This window comes from Gouania willdenowi, chromosome 8 (assembly GCF_900634775.1).
Source record: "Gouania willdenowi chromosome 8, fGouWil2.1, whole genome shotgun sequence".
Taxonomy (NCBI): Eukaryota; Metazoa; Chordata; class Actinopteri; order Blenniiformes; family Gobiesocidae; genus Gouania; species Gouania willdenowi.
In genome coordinates this window covers 1,610,023-1,627,902 of record NC_041051.1, presented here as the reverse complement: position 1 = coordinate 1,627,902, position 17,880 = coordinate 1,610,023, and the positions used below count along the sequence as shown (strand labels likewise).

Below are 17,880 nucleotides of genomic sequence, written 5' to 3'. Positions count from 1 at the left end.
TGTCTGTTGTAGGTGTTTTCTTTAATGACCTGGGAAAAAAAACACATTTCAGCAACATTTGAAATCATCCTTCAGGGATAAGTGTTAATAGAATAAATAAATAGTTTAATAAATTATGTTGCATATGTAAGTTTTCCCTTTTTACTGTTTTTATGTTGTTGAAATCCTATAATTTAACCTATAAAAGTGATTTCTGACTCTCTCCTGTTTAATTCCCCGTTCATCCTGTTCCTAATATTTATTCATAACAGCTGTTGTGCAAAAAGACATTCATTTATCAAATGTAGTGCTTCTTAAACTTTTTTTGGCTCAAGTACAACCTTTCTTTTATTTCTTAGTCCGACTAAAACTTTTTGCTTAGAAAACTATTTAAAATCATCTATAGATCATAATGATGGAATCAATGAGTGATAACACACATTTTAAAGAATTTGATTTTGTTAATAAGTGGAAATAAACAGTATTTAGTGCAATGGTTTCCAACCATTTTTTGATCGTGACCCCATTTTGACATCAAGAATTTCTAGCCACCCCAAAGACAATTTATTCTAGAATAAAAAATGTATCAGGTTTGAGCTCAGCTATTTTAATGCATTTTAGTTTACCTATATTCACAAAGTGAAAGTATATAAATACAGTTGTTTAAGATTGTGTTGTTTTAATTTAAGAAAAAAAAAGAAGAATTACAAAATTAAAAAAATTAAATAACATTTTTCAGAAATTTAACTAATTAAATTTAACCTAATTTAAACTTTTGGTGACTAATAGATTTATTTTTAGAGTTTTCATTAGGGCTGAACGATTTTGGAAAAATATCTATTTTTTCCTCAATATTGCAATTACGATTTAATATGCCATTATTTTTTTAAGTGCCTCTTGTCGTGTATTTTTCAATGAACACAAGCAATAAATCAATCTGTTTCATAATAATCAATTTCAGATGTATTTAAACCTTAAATAAACAATAATAAAAATAATAATGTAATAATAATAAAAAATAATAATAAAATATAAATGTACAGATTACATCAATAAAGCAAGCAAATCTTCAACATATCTAACTAACTTCACGTTTCCTGGAACATGTAAACATTTGGACTGCACTTCTTAAACAATCTCTGAACTAAACAAGACAAGACAAGAAAAAAAATAAAAATAAAATTGCAGCCTTTGCGATTAGAAAATCACGTTTTTTGATATCACGATAATATTGCGAATCCAATTAATCGTTCAGCCCTATGTTCCAGTCATCTCCTGCCAGGTGTGGGACCAAGACTGACATTTTATTAGTTCTTTTCCACTCTTTCTTTCTCAAGTACCTCCTGTAGTGCCATCATGTACCCCCATTTGAGAAACACTGATCTAATGCATTTTATATTAATAAAGCAAACAAAATGTTCATTGTGTATTTCTGCCTCTGCTGGATTCAGAAGGAATCTGATCATATTGGTGTATTTTTGCATGATAGATGACTGAAGTTATTTACTCATTAAATGCACAGCGGGTTTTTCACACAGTTCGTCTGTCACTCAGTCGTGCTCGCTTGTTTTCTCATTTAAAATGCCTCTCACACCCCGACACACACACCCACCCACGCAGCAACAGCTTTGTTTGGGTGTTTTCACTCATTTCTACATTTGAATCATTTGTCCATTCTTTTTTGTTTTGTATTTGCAGATCCTCCTTTATTTGAAGATCTTCTCTCCAGTGTTGCTGGAATTGTGTTTGCCTTGCACAGTCCCATGAGTGTGTAGTATACCGAGCTGAGAGGAAGAGCTTTTCCTCGAGCGTTTGTGTGCAACCGTCAAGTGCAGAGATGGACTCGGTGAGCACAGAGCACCGCAGGGCCCCGTCAGCCCTGACACCCGAGGAGAGGGACGTGTGGAGGGATGGAGGCAGAGCTGGATGGAGGGATGCAGGGAGGGAGGGATGGAGGGAGGCCAGGGAGAGGGGCGTGGTTCAGAGCTACAGCTTCGACTCCTACCAGCTGGAGGAGGAGGAGATCAGTAAAGACGCCCCGGAGCGAGGAGTGCTGGCTTTGTCTGAACCTGGTGAGGGAGCGTCTGTTCTGACCCTGTGTGTGTGTGTGTGTGTGTGTGTGTGTGTGTGTGTGTGTGTGTGTGTGTGTGTGTGTGTGTGTGTGTGTGTGTGTGTGTGTGTGTGTGTGTGTGTGTGTGTGTGTGTGTGTGTGTGTGTGTGTGTGTGTGTGTGTGTGTGTGTGTGTGTGTGTGTGTGTGTGTGTGTGTGTGTGTGTGTGTGTGTGTGTGTGTGCGTGCGCGTGCGTGTGCGCGTACTAAATTATACATCAGCTCAGACACAAATAAAAGAGAGACAAATCAACATAAATCATCTCAGTTTCATTTAACGATACATGTTTATCCTAACTCCTAATCCTCCTTTTACATTTCCAGATACATAACTTTGTCACTGTTTCAGCCACATATAATCCAGCCCTGTGCTTTAATCCCATGATTCCCAAACAGGGGTACGTGCAGGAGGTACTCGGAAAGGTTTAACAATTAATTTAAAAATAATAATTCAGGCTTTGTTTTTTAAGAGAGCGCGCTGTTCCACAAATGAAAACGCATATGATTGAACTATATAGAGCGTACTTATGATATGAAGAGGGGGTACACGGCACAAAAAAGATTGGGAACCACTGCTTTAATTTACAGTTGATATACAACACGTGCAGAAAAAACATGACATAATAATAATATCTTCCTCTATGGTCCGTTTTCCCATCACTGTCTTTTCTAAGTTCAACATTTATCATTGTATTACATCAAACCCTGCCTGCTGTGGTAGTGGGTCGGGGTAATAACACAGCACTCTTTTTGATTTATTGCAGAAAACCTCGCTCTATTTTTAATATGTGTGTCACCTTCAGAAAAACACAACGAAAAGCATCCTGAGGCAGTTTTTACGTCATTGGGTCACTCAAGGAGTTACGTTAGCTTCAGCTTAACCAGTGATTTAAGTGACTAACTGATCATAGTGTTTAAAGTTTATCACCAAGTGAGCATTTACCCTGAAAGTTGATGTGTCAAAGATACGATGTAGTAGGACTGGGCAATATGTAGACCAAAAGTCATAAATCAATATTCTTTCTCAAAATAGCAATATACGTAATAAATCTCGATTTAAAATAAAAGTCAAATAAAGTCTAACCAGAAAGACGATTCTGGGTTAAATTTAATGATCCAAATGCTACACAGGCACATTTACTAATCAACAGTTGCACAATATGTTCCACTTTTGTCTTTTAATCCTCTAAGGGGCAGCACGTGTGAGTGAGTCTCGTAGTGTGGCTTGTTTAGAGGAAGGTTTTGATTAGGACGCACTCAGTAATCCATCTAACTGCTTTTAATACTGTTCTGAGAAATAGTGAAAGCAGCAACTCCTAAAACAAGCACTTTAAAACAAAAATATACATGTATCAATATAGGTGATATTGTAATTTTGTATATCCCCAAAATAGAAAACTCAATATATCTTGAATCTCGATATATCACCCAGCTCTAGGATGTATACGTTTGTTTGAGGCAGGTTGAGGAGGGCTGTAGGTAACAGTGGGTCGTCCAGCATTTCCAAAACTGCTGTTCCTTACAAATCCTTTAATTAATTAAAACTTGTAATTCTTTTCATAATAAGCATGAAACACAACGTGTTGCCCACATCCCCACAACAAAATCCTTAAACATAAATCCTATTTACACACGTTTCACTTCAAACCAAAGGCACAGAGTAGGTTGTTATAAAGTAATATATAAATATAGGAAAAACAAAACAAGTATGATGATGTTTGTGCCTTTCACACATTGTGGTTCACTGTGTAATAGTGTGTAGCTGCACACGGTGTGGATGTTAGTTTGACCCATGCATGCTACTCTCCCAAACACTGTGAGATGATCTACAACCAGTTCTATGTGCTTCTTTGTTAAGAATTGTGTGATTTTTTTTTAAAAATTATTTTTAAAAGGTTCAGAGGATTTGTACAGTGGGCTAATATACACATAAACACATGGACTTCTCTAAAGTCAATCTAGATGCTGCCCTCTGTGTGCTGTATCACTGAAGTTTATTTCTCTGAAGTAAAAAACGTATTCCTTATCATTAAAGGGAAAACATTCAAGTAAACATTCAAGGTATAGCATTGGAAGGGAACTGCCAACCCATCAGTAAAATGACCATCATTAGGGGCCTGTACTACGAAGCTAGATAACTATATCCTGGATTTATTGTATCTCTGTTAGCAGGCTTCACCTAACCAAACATTTTCCATCAAGCAGAAGCTGTCCTACGAATCTAGATTACAACACGCTAGGTTAAGGGTGTTGATTTCAGCCTGGTTACCTGCACGCTCTTGTGACAGAGGGAGAGATTACAGCGTCAGACCAATCACAATCACAGAGACACTGGAGAGCGATTTACGTCACAAATGAGGAATAGTTCTTTGAAAATATGAAGAATTAAAATCCATAATTCAGACCAAAAACAAAACTGTTGCTGCAGTAAAAGCAGGAAAGAATGAACGAGTGTTAATGATTAAATGAGTGAGATTATAAACGGAGAATAAACACACACTGATCAGTTTCACTTTCTCTTTGACCTTGTTTGTGGCTCTGATGCTGCGTTCATACAGATCAGTCTACATCATAAGGTGGAATATATTTATATTTATAATATCTTACAGGACTGAGGCTCTCAGAGTCACCACAGAATACACAAATTAATCAATTTATTAATTATCGGTCTAAAAGCGTCCTACTAATTTAAGTCAGTCCATCAGATATAAATATCTATGTTTCCTATAGGATGTCATGGTAAATAAAGGATAACTATTCTCTCTCCTGTCTGTCACATCAGATCCACACAGAGACGTGTTCACAATGATCCTCCTTTTATTGGACAGGTCGTTTTCTAAGAGAACTGATGGGTCAGGAGGCGGGGCTTTAGTACTTGCTCAGATCCTAGCCAGAACAAAACCTGGCCCCGACCAGGTTAGTCGTCCAGCCTAAGTTACCATGGTGATTTAGCTCCGTAAGACATTATTCAGCTTTGTAGGACAGCACACAATGATTAAATCCCGGAAGTTTGCACGATGAGAGGGAATCTAACTTCATAGTACAGGCCCTTAACGTCAGATGGAGACAAAGAAACCCTCAGTGATAAATAACAACATGGGAAACTACATGAAGACCCAGAACCTGTTTGTAGGCGGTTGCCTGGTTACAGCAATCAGATGAAAAGTGGCTCAGACAGGCTTCATCCGTTCCTTACTTACCATTCACTGCTGCCTCTCATTGTGCTCTGAGTCACTGCACCCGTCCGTCTCCACGCTTCACTGTTCAGGAACAAAAGCGAGAAGATGAGATTTCCACAGAGACTGAGTGTGTCTGATGGAGACGTGTTGTCATAAAGCCTAGCGTTGATTACTGTCCTAAACCATCCCTGCAGGACATCTCTTACCAGTGTTGGGAGTAACGCGTTACTAAAGTAACACAATTATAGTCATGTATTACTTTTTACTGTAACCCAGTAATGTAACACATTACTAAGAAAATTTTGGTAATATTATACCTGTTACAAATCTCAGTAACGCACGTTCCAATGTATTTTAACCTGAGATGTGAAAAACAGCAGCAGTAACACCTGGACCAGTGCCACGCTAACACCAAGTTGACAGAGAGAGAAGCAGGTGAAGAGAAAGAGAGCAGAGGACGAAAGTGTGGAAAAGAGTCAGACAAAGCAGCAGAAATGAAGTTTCTCTCTGTCTGCCATGTTACGTGAACCAAGAGAAGTGAGGAGACTGGTGAAGAGTGTGTGGTAGAGGATATGCAGCCTCTGACATTAGTGGAATCACCGGCTTTTAAAAACTTATCGGCAAAATCCCCATTGACGCCAGCAATGACAAGTAATGCTAACATATAGAGTGGTACCATACCATACAGTAATACAGTATGGTCACTGGTCATCTAGCGTGTTATTATTACAAACAGCAACACAAACTCAGTATGTGACACCAGCGTATGGCTGTGGCTCATACAGATCAGATTCCTGCTCTGAAATGTGCACTGTAGAAGTTTTAGGTTTAGAAGTGGTTTTTGTAGAGACATTCACAGTAGAAATGTTGCTAGCTAGCAGCTAAAAACAATAGCAGATCTGATCGGAGCCTCCACCGCCATCATCAATTTGACTGGTGGTCATGTTATCTCATGATTGGTTTGTATTGAGTGCTCATACTGCTCACCATGTTAGCAGCAGTAAAAAACAGTGCACTAAAAAGAGAATAAACGAATAGAAACAAAAAGAAAGAGACTGTGCGTCTTGTCATGTCATAAGGCTATAAGTTACATTCTAGTTGTTTCTAGCTCTATTGTGTTTCATATGACTAGGTCTAGACTTTAAATATTTACGATATCTTTATCATAACTTACCAGACTTTAACTTTGTCTGCTTTTGTGATTCTGACGGTCATTGTTACTTATTGTATTGTGCCATTAGCTTTCACTGTGTCTATTATATTTAGTTGTTAGTAGCCTACACAGTCATTATGCTATACCACGCAATATATATAATATAGAATCAGTTGCAATAAAACATATTTTAGTATTTTAGACTTCTGCGGTTATTATGGTGAAAGTAACTCAAAAGTAATGTAATGCATTACATTTCAGAGACAGTAATATTGTAATGCAACTAATTACTTTTAAATGATAACTTGCCCAACTCTGGGCAGGTGTTACACAGCAGCATTACTCAGAAAGGAAAACCAGGGCAAAAAGGCAAGGAAAGAAAAAAGAGGGAGAGAAGGTGAAATGAGGGAAAGCAACTGGTAATATATTATTTCATTTGAAATTAACTCACATATTTCAATTTCTTTAGCACGTCAAAGCTTAATTGAAAACAAAATTATTAAAAAAAGATTTTGAAGACTACATTTTGCTGCCACCAACTCTTAAGTAGGTAACCAGAGTGTCCCCATGATTCTAATCATTCTATATTTACCTTTTATTAACCTTTGTACACGTTTGCTTTGTGTGTGTGTGTATATATATGTATATATCTTTAAACACACAGAAGTTAAATGGTAAATGGACATGATTTATATAGAGTTTTATCACCACTGAAACAGTCTCAAAGCGCTTTACATATCAGCTCATTCACCCAATCACTCTCACATTCACACACCAGTGGGACAGGAATGCCATGCAAGGCACTAGTCGACCACTGGGAGCAACTTAGGGTTCAGTGTCTTGCCCAAGGACACTTCGACAGATAGTCAGGTACTGGGATCGAACCCCCAACCTCTCGATCAGAAGACGACCCTCTACCACCTGAGCCACGGTCGCCCTAAGTTCCCTGAAAAGGAACATCTGTTCCCCCTACTTAAGGGGGAACAGATGTTACAGTCTCTAGGTCAAAAAAGACACAGAAATGATCAGATAGAGCTAAGTCTCTTACATCAACAGCAGAGATATCAACACCTTTAGAGATAACCAGATCCAAAGTGTGACCTTGAGTGTGTGTCGGACCAGTCACATGTTGTGTAAGACCAAAAGTATCCATTAAAGCATACAGTTCTTTGGCAGTATTGTCCATGTTATTGTCTACATGAATATTTAAGTCACCTGTTATTATTAAAAAGTTGTATTCAGTGCATACAACTGACAGCAGTTCAGCAAACTCATCCATGAATCCTCCAGAATATTTTGGGGGTCTATAAACGACTAAAAACAGAACTCTTGAATCACCCTTCAGTAAGAATGACATATATTCAAAGGAGATAAAATCACCAAATGTTATTTCTTTGCACTGAAATATTGATTTAAAAATGGCAGCAACTCCACCACCTTTCCTGCAAGTACGACACTTATTGAAATAAATAGTCTTGTGGTGAACTTTCATTGAGAATAGTATTACTGATACCATCATTCAACCATGTTTCATTGAGAAATAAAAAGTCCAAGTGATGTGTCAAAATAAAATCATTAATTATTAGTGACTTGTTAACAAGAGATCTAACATTAAGAAGAGCTAATTTTAAAGACTTTACTGGAGACACTGGTGGACTTTTTGGATGACATGTTATAGGAGTCACATTTTTATCTCTATAAAGCTTTTTGTTTTTCTTTAATTTCACAATTTTACCTGTGTTACCTGTCACCACAGGAATTAAAGAAGCTGCATTAACTCCATAAGGCCCTGACTTTTTCTGGTTGTTCCTAAAAATAGAGTTATTGCAGTCTAGACCCAGCACACATCAGACCTGTGTCGCTCTAAGATGAACACATCTGGCCTGAGGAGAAGAGTGATCCTGGGCCTGGTATCACTGAGGAGGGATGGGTGGTGCTGATTGGTTCTTTAGAGGAGATAAGATGGGACCATGGTGGGGTAAAGGGTGGGGTGTCAGTCTTGTGCCAGCCAGAACCAGCTCGTTCATCTGGGCAGTTAAATCCAAGAAGGCAGGGGTAGGAGAGAAGCTGGATGAGGTGGAAGTAGGTGAATTTTGGGGTGAAGCAGGTGGGTCCTGAGATGTGGGGGTTGGGTTGACCTCTTCATTTTGGCGATTTTTATTTCTTTGTGAAAGCTCATGGACTCCATGTTCTTTCCTTGTTGTTTTGTTCTCTGATGGTACATGTTGTCCTCTGTCTTTATCAGAACTGATAGCAGTGTGACTGGTGAAGTAAAACAAGTTGGATGTGAAGAGTTTTACTCCAGCCTTGTTTAGACACAGTCCATCTGCTCTAAAAAGATGACCACGTTCCCAAAAAATAGGAAAATTTTCTATAAAATTTAGTGAAAGGGCAGCACAAGCTGAAGATGAAAATGTATTCAAAGAGTAAATCCTTGAGAATTTCAGATCTCCTTTGTGGACTGGAGGTATCTGGCCACTGATGAACACTTTAGGCTGCAAACAGCTCACAGTTCTGTTAGCATCTCTTATGCTACCAGGTCCTGAATCAGCTGTAAAATACACTAAAAACAAATATCTATCATCTATTTCTAGCCCAACCGGCCAAGCCCTGAGAGCCAGTCCTTATCCCGAAATTACGGATCTGACTTGCCAACTTCTGTTACTAAAGAATCCACGGTTAACTGAACTATCGTGGTGATTAGTGCATCATTAACCCAACACAAAACTAGCTTATTGTGCTCTTTAGGCTGTGAACAGAGGCTAACTCGTTTCTGCTACCCATAGTAATGGCGCCGGGTCAAATGCCCGTATGTTGTGACGTCTTATGGGAACCATGTACAGTATATCTGAGCCTGTGGTCATGTGACTGCCGTAAAGTGAAACGTTCTCCAGGTCACATGACCTGGCCAAAGACGGACCATCTCTCCAAACTTACAGTCAGTATTTCAAGAAGGAAGCCCCGCTCGGATCATTGATACTGTCAAGTGCTGTATATTGGTCTGAGGAATTATTTAAAATAACTCATATGGGTCAACTCTTTAGGTCACAAAGTCCACAGTGTGCTTTTAAGTACATACAGAGTTAAAATTGAATAAAGCATGCTCATTCTTCCAACTGCAATGTTTTTGGTCTTTTGCATTGTATTGTAATCGTGTGTCTATTATCCTATGTCATATTGTGAACCTAGTGTATCATCCCAGCTCTAGCATCTATTGATGACGTGCTATAAAACCAGTGGTGGTACTTCTTCCTTCTGTTGTCGATTCCCTAACATTCATGTTTTCTGGGATAGTGGAGCGGTGATGATGAACGAGGGTCATCCTCTTCATCAGTCTCTCAGTGGAGCTACGTGTGTCCTGATTACTGATGATCTAGTTTGTTCCCTCAAATGCTTTTAATTTAATCACATCCCGCTGTTTGATGTATGATTTCATACTGCTTTAATACCCCTCACTCTGTCTGCGCCGCTCAGACTTTGAGGATCCGATCCCTGACGACCGTTACCATGGCATCTACTTTGCAATGTTATTAGCCGGAGTGGGCTTCCTGCTCCCCTACAACAGCTTCATCACTGACGTGGACTACCTGCACCACAAGTTTAAAGGTACAAAAATGCAGATATACGTTGAAGCCTGGGTTAGGGTCAATTACATTTTTCAGGTACAATTACGTTTTCAATTACAGTTCAATTATGATTACAGTGACCAGCATTTCTTCCCAATTACAATTCAATTACAAATATTTTTTATCCTCAGAAAGTCAGTTACAACTACTTTCTCAATTACTAAAGTTCAATTACAATTAATCACAATTACTAAGCCTGAAATTAATAACCTAACGAAAGTTAACCTTCCTCTTGTGTTAGCTTTCAGTTAGCATCTCTTATGCTAACAGGTCCTAAATCAGCTGTAAAATACACTAAAAACAAATATCTATCATCTAATTTATTTCATATTCTGCCTTGTAAACGAGGTGTTACATTTCAAGGGGTTTTCCACAAATAAATAAATACATTTCCTATCTATTGGTTTCCTTCTTACGCTTCCTAATCAAATAAAATATATTTTTTAATATTTTTGGTGTTGGCATCTGAGCCTTTTTTCTGTCAGTATACCCCTAGATTTCAATGGTAAAATGTGGGAAAGCTTGATATGAAACATGTTTTAATAACTGTTAACTAAATATAAGTAGAACTGTATATAAAGAACTGTAACATTGTTCCCCATTTTGCGTTAAATTATTGTTGAAAATTTTTATAGAATTATTATGGTAATTACAATTACAAAGTCAATTATCTAAACTCAATTAGAATTTAATTACGATTATGACAGCAACAGATTTTTTCAATTACAATTATAAATATTTCATAAATTACAGTTACAATTGACCCTAACCCTGGTTGAAGCCAAAGCACACGTTCCTGTGTATTTCATCCAACTTTTTGTGTTTCAGGGACGTCCATAGTGTTCGACATGAGTCTGACTTACATCCTGGTGGCTCTGCTAGCTGTCATCCTCAACAATGTGTTGGTGGAGAGACTCAGCATGCACACCCGGATCACTGTGGGTGAGTCAGAACGCTTTGAAAGTATGTAGAGGAAAGGTTTTCCGTGGACACCTAATGTATTAAAGCTGCAGTATGTAGAGTCCTCTCTCCGCTCCGTTTTGAAACCAAAACTGTAACTTAGCCTCCCTTACTGGTGTCTTTGTGAATGCTCTTAGCAACTTTTTTCTCAATAGAGACAAATGTATGGACTTTATCTTGTTTTTGAGAGAGTTTTCTCTGGTGTTTTAGAAACTCTGACATGAATGTACGTATCAGTCAGTAGTTACTGCCCTGAGCAGCGACTGTTGCCTTCAGACTGAAAACCATCACTCCACATCCAGACTGTAAAGTTAATTCACCTTGAATAAGCTTCTCTTAGGTTTACACATGATTTATACCGTCCGTTCTCACTTTCTCTATGACACCAGTACGTGCAGCGGACCCTCCGCAGTCACAGGAATCTGCAAGGACGCAAAGCGGTCCGTTCCTCCCGAGTATGTTTGAGACTTTAAACTTTTGCTTCTCCACAGTGGTCTGCCTTTCTCAACTTCATTTTTTGTGTAACTGTTGTGCCTAACGCCCCGATGGAGACTTCTGTTGGAATGTCCATCATTACACTTTTTTTTCTTACACTGTCCTCTCAGAACACTTTGATTACAGTATGCTTAAAGATGGTTATGGATTTTTAAACAAATAATGCCAAAAAAAACCGTACATACTGCAGCTTTAATCCATTAATGAGAGCCTGAAGGGTTAATGACAGAAAATATCAAACCTTGGACTAAATCTGGCCTGTCTTGTTATGTTTGAGCGACAGTGTTAATTTCCACAGCTGCTGCTGTCCTGCATTCATCAGAGACCTACATTAGATAACGACGTTTAACTAAAAATTGAATAATTTACTCTACAGACTGAAAGATTAGCTCTTGTGGTCTGAGAATACTCTGTGCTGAACAAGTGACATTTCAATAACTCTGATAATTATATTTAGGCTAGAAAAGCAGAGCCAGGGATCACATTGACTTGTATAGATTGTTTTATTTTTTAATTTAGTTTTTCATGTTGGTTCAGGTTTGATCAGAGGTGTAAAGACTAAGATAAGATAAAATAAAATCAGATAAGATAACCTGTATTTATCCCACAAAGAAATGTGCACAGTTCCAGCAGCAGATAAATAAAAGAAAAGAAAAGAAAAGAAGAAAAGAAAAAAGACATACAGCATAATAAAAAATAGAAGATATATACACAGTACAGCTCCTCCATGAACCGTCACCTTAACGTGGTGGAGGGGTTTGAGTACCCGAATGATCCTGCGAGCTATGTTGTCGGGGGCTTAATGTCCCTGGTAGGGTCTCCCAAGGCAAACAGGTCCCAGGTGACGGGTCCGACTAAGAGCGGTTCAATAGCCATATATGAAAGATAAAAATCAAAGGCAGTTCACGTCGCCCGGATTGGCGCTACCGGGGCCCCACCATGGAGCCAAGCCCGGGGTTGGGGCTCGAGTGCGAGCACCTGGTGGCCGGGGCTTTGCCCATGGGCCCCGGCCGGGCAGAGCCCGAAAGGATGATGTGGGCCGGCTCTCCCGTAGGCCCACCACCCGCAGGAGGGATCATATGAGGCCGGTGCAGTGTGGATCGGGCAGTCGTCCAGGGCGGGGGCCTTGGCGATCTGATCCCCGGCTACAGAAGCTAGCGTTAGGGACGTGGAATGTCACCTCTCTGGCGGGGAAGGAGCCTGAGCTTGTGTGCGAGGTGGAGAAGTTCGGACTAGATATAGTCGGTCTCACCTCGACACATAACAAGGGCTCTGGAACCAGCCTTCTCGACAGGGGTTGGACTCTCTTCTACTCTGGAGTCGCCAATGGTGAGAGGCACCGGTGAGTGGCTATACTTCTTGCCCCCCGACTTAGTGCCTGTACGTTGGAGTTTACCCCGGTAGACGAGAGGGTAGCCTCCCTCCGCCTTCGGGTGGGGGGACGGATCCTGACTGTTGTTTGTGCCTATGGGCCAAACAGCAGCTCGGAGTATCCACCCTTCTTGGATTCCTCAGAGGGAGTACTGGAGAGTGCTCCTTCTGGGGATTCCCTCATTCTGCTCACGTTGGCAGCGACAGTGAGACCTGGAGGGGCGTGATTGGGAGGAACGGCCTCCCTGATCAGAACCCGAGCGGTGTTTTGTTGTTGGACTTCTGTGCTCGTCACAGATTGTCCATAACAAACACCATGTTCAAGCATAAGGGTGTCCATATGTGCTCTTGGCACCAGGACACCCTAGGCCGCAGTTCGATGATCGACTTCGTAGTCGTGTCATCGGACTTGCGGCCGCATGTCTTGGACACTCGGGTGAAGAGAGGAGCGGAGCTGTCAACTGGCAGACCCAAACGTATAGTGAGGGTCTGCTGGGAACGAATGGCAGAGTCTCCCGTCAGAAAGAGCTTCAACTCCCACCTCCGGGAAAACTTCAACCATGTCTCGGAGGAGGCGGGGGACATTGAGTCCGAGTGGGCCATGTTCCGTGCCTCTGTTGCTGAGGCGGCTGATCGGTGCTCTGGCCACAAGGTAGTCGGTGCCTGTCGTGGCTGCAATACCCGAACCTGTTGGTGGACACCGGGGGTGAGGGATGCCGTCAAGCTGAAGAAGCAGTCCTACCGGGCCTTTTTGGGCTGTGGGACCCCGGAGGCAGCAGACAGGTAAGGACAGACCAAGCGGAGTGCAGCCACGGCGGTCGCCGAGGCAAAAGCCCGGACATGGGAGGAGTTTGGTGAGGCCATGGAGAACGACTTCCGGACGGCTTCGAAGAGATTCTGGACCACCATCCGGCGTCTCAGGAGGGGGAAGCAGTGCACCGTCAACACTATGTATGGTGCGGATAGTGCGCTGCTGACCACGACTCAAGACGTTGTGGATCGGTGGGGGGAATACTTCGAAGACCTCCTCAATCCCACTGACATGCCTTCCAATCAGGAAGCAGGGCCCGGGGACCCAAGAGTGGGCTCTCCTGTCTCTGGGGCTGAGGTTGCCGAGGTGGTTAAAAAGCTCCTCGGTGGCAAGGCCCCGGGGGTGGATGAGATCCGCCCGGAGTACCTCAAGGCCCTGGATGTTGTGGGGCTGTCATGGCTGACACGACTCTGCAACATCGCGTGGACATCGGGGGCAGTGCCTCTGGATTGGCAGACCGGGGTAGTGGTCCCCCTTTTTAAGAAGGGGGACCGGAGGGTGTGTTCCAATTATAGAAAGATCACACTCCTCAGCCTCCCCGGTAAGGTCTATTCAGGGGTACTGGAGAGGAGGGTCCGCCGGATAGTTGAACCTCGGATTCAGCAGGAGCAATGTGGTTTTCGTCCTGGCCGTGGAACTGTGGACCAGCTCTACACCCTCAGCAGGGTCCTTGAGGGATCATGGGAATTTGCCCAACCAGTCCATATGTGTTTTGTGGACCTGGAAAAGGCATTTGACCGTGTCCCTCGGGGATTCCTGTGGGGGGGTCCTCCGGGAGTATGGGGTATCGAACCTCCTGATAGGAGCTGTTTGTTCCCTGTATGACCGGAGTCAGAGTCTGGTCCGCATTGCCTGCAGTAAGTCGAAATCGTTTCCGGTGAGGGTTGGACTCCGCCAGGGCTGCCCTTTGTCACCGATTCTGTTCATAACTTTTATGGTCAGAATTTCTAGGCGCAGTCAGGGCGTTGAGGGGGTCCGGTTTGGGGGCCTCAGTATTGCATCACTGCTTTTTGCAGATGATATGGTCCTGTTGGCTCCAACATACCGTGACCTTCAACTCTCACTGGATCGGTTCGCAGCCGAGTGTGAAGCGGCCGGAATGAGAATCAGCACCTCCAAATTCGGAAAAAGGTGGAGTGCCTTCTCCGGGTTGGAGATGAGGTTCTGCCCCAGGTGGAGGAGTTCAAGTACCTCGGGGTCTTGTTCACGAGTGAGGGAAGGATGGAGCGAGAGATCGACAGGCGGATTGGTGCGGCGTCTGCAGTGATGCGGAGTCTGCACCGGTCCGTCATTGTAAAAAGGGAGCTGAGCCAAAAAGCAAAGCTCTTGATTTACAGGTCGGTCTACGTTCCAACCCTCACCTATGGTCATGAGCTTTGGGTCATGACCGAAAGAACAAGATCGCGGGTACAAGCAGCCGAAATGAGTTTCCTCCGTAGGGTGGCTGGGCTCTCCCTTAGAGATAGGGTGAGAAGCTCAGTCATTCGGGAGGGGCTCAAAGTAGAGTCGCTGCTCCTCCGCATCGAGAAGAGCCAGATGAGGTGGCTCGGGCACCTAATTAGGATGCAGCCTGGACGCCTCCCTAGTGAGGCGTTCAGGGCACGTCCCTCCGGAAGGAGGCCCCGGGGAAGACCCAGGACACGCTGGAGAGACTATGTCTCTCGGCTGGCCTGGGAACGTCTCGGGGTCCCCCCGGAAGAGCTGGAGGAAGTGGCCGGGGAGAGGGAAGTCTGGGCCTCCCTACTGAGGATGCTGCCCCCGCAACCCGGAAACGGTTAAGCGGAAGAAGATGGATGGATGGATGGATACACAGTACAGTACTGATATATCCTATTCAAGTAGAAGTACTATTACTTACAAAGTACAAGTAAAAAGTCACTCAATTAAATAGTACTCAATGTAAAAGTTACTAGTTACTTTCACCCCCAAGTTTATTGTTGGTAATAAATCGTTGCCACGGTTCCCTTGCATACAGTAAACATCTCATGTATTAGAAATGTATGTTTTGAGTGAATTCCGATTTATTTTGCTTTTTATTTTATTTTGTGTTTAGTTTTTGTATATATCGTCTTGTGGTGGTTTTTCCTTTTTGTCTTTTTTTTTAATTGACAAACACTACATATTTACATGCGTACTATTAAAATATTTAACAAACTTCGGATTCATGTTTAAATCATAATTAAATTTTCATTAGGAATTAGGTGTTTACAAGATGAGTTTAAAGAGGATATTACTTTTATTCTGAATTAAAGAGGAATTAAACGTGTAAATGTGGCCTTTGGTAGGGTCTATTTGTTTTGGCCTGTGTGTCCTCACGAGAGCTGGTTTCAAATCAGTCCTGGTAAAAGTCCAAGGTTTGTTATTAAAGTTTGTAAAGCTCCCACTGCATACTTTTAATTCCAGTTTGGGATTATAAATCATATAAAAACCTTCAGTGAGAAATTAAAATTCTAAAACTCAGCTCTGTTCTAACTCCTCGTCCCCGTCTGTGTTTCAATCTGAAGGTTACATCTTTGCTCTGGGGCCACTGATCTTTGTCAGCGTTTTTGACGTCTGGCTGGAGAAGTTTACCACCCGGCAGGCTTACGTCATCAATCTCGTCTCTGTCGGAGTGGTGGCCTTTGGATGTACAGGTACTGCTAATGTATATATTGCCTTGTTTGTGAGTGTGATGGTGTAAAAAGGGTTAGCGTAGGTAAAGACTTGCAAACATCAATCAAAGCATTTTTTTAAGATGAAGATGATACAATTGATTGTTAATGCTGTCGGAAACGATAATCTTATTATCAGAATAAGACAATACTCATAGGTCAATAAAAAAATTATTTGGTTAGAAAAAAGATGTAAAAGGTTGAAATTACAAGTTAGTTTTGATCTTTACTATAAACACTTGTGCAATATGGAGTCCCATAGACAGATGCATAGAAGTGTTTTTACGTTATTCTTATTGTGGTTTAAACTCTGCCAAAGTGACTTCCCAACACATTTCTGGTGTTTTGCACCAACTGAAATTTGGTGAAAAACAATGGCGGTTGTTATATATGGGGCTTACACAAAAAGATCCGAATCCAGCTGAAATTGAATATCTCGCAGAGTGAGATAATTTCATGAGGAATACCGGTAACAAAATAGAACAAAAATTGAACGAATCACTGTCCTCCTTGACTGGCAAAGGAAAACAAGAGATCACGGTATACAAATAAAGTAAAAACAGTTCTATGCATCTATTTATGGAACTCCACAACAAACCGAGTCTTTAGTGCTTTTCAACCAAATTATGTTTGATTTATTGATCAATGAGGCCTACACTACGTTTTTATCTGGTAAAGAGACCAATGCTCAATGATCTAAAAAGCTGCTAAATGATCTAAATCTGGCTGAATGCTTCACTGCAGTAGAAAATAATGGGATGTTTACAGGCAGTGGGGCCGTGTGACATCACATGATAAGCTGCTAATGGAAATGTGAAAGTGCCCCTTAGAAAAAACATTTTTGGACAGTCAACCTTTACTGTCCACGGCGCTAAACTCTACAACTCCTTGTCTCCTGAGCTGAAACAGGACTTACATCTGGGGGCTTTTAAAAATGAACGAAAGCGTGTTTTAAAAAGAGACCAAGTGCGTAATCATTTTTAGATTGCACTCAAATGCACTTCTTTTGTGTAATGTACTTCCTTTGTATAAAGTCAGAATTAAATGATTAATGTCACTGTAAATTTATTTTCTGTATTCTGTATTTTTTATGTGCATTTGAAAAGCCTGTCTAGGGACGGACATTGCAAATTAGCCTTGGCTATAAATGTTGTAGTGTGGTACATGTTGATTGTTCACATGAAATAAATCAATCAATCACATGATTTAAAGATGTAGGAACAAAGTAGTCCCATTTTTAAAAGACAATTAAATGAGTTTGATGCATAATAATATGTTTTATCAGGCATAGATCTTCTAATAAGTATATTTCATAGATTTTTGGTCACATTTGTAAAAACAGTGGAGGATCCCTTTAACTCATTGGCTGCCAGCCATTTTCAGAACGGCCAACCCCATAATGCCAGGCGTTTTAGATGATTTTCACTGATCTTTCAAGACCCACAGAATATTGTGTGTTATGAAAACATAGAAACCACCAAAAGAAAGATTAGACTCTCTTCTTTCATCAGGAATACGTTTTTTTTATTTTTTTATTTCCACCTTGT

At 41.2% G+C, this 17,880-nt stretch overlaps 1 protein-coding gene across 2 annotated transcripts in view; it reads left to right on the top strand.

Annotated features, from left to right (window-relative positions):
• Nucleotides 1–17,880, top strand: part of slc29a4a (solute carrier family 29 member 4a) — a 39,161-nt gene that overhangs the window by 11,150 nt on the left and 10,131 nt on the right. For both annotated transcript variants that reach the window (XR_003674693.1, XM_028456194.1), the window contains exons 2-5: nt 1,678–2,051; nt 9,894–10,025; nt 10,874–10,987; nt 16,187–16,315. Coding sequence is in view for 1 of the 2 variants with exons in the window: in XM_028456194.1 (XP_028311995.1) it covers nt 1,817–2,051; nt 9,894–10,025; nt 10,874–10,987; nt 16,187–16,315 (610 nt within the window). In the remaining variant the exon portion in view is untranslated. The remainder of the gene's footprint in view (nt 1–1,677; nt 2,052–9,893; nt 10,026–10,873; nt 10,988–16,186; nt 16,316–17,880) is intronic.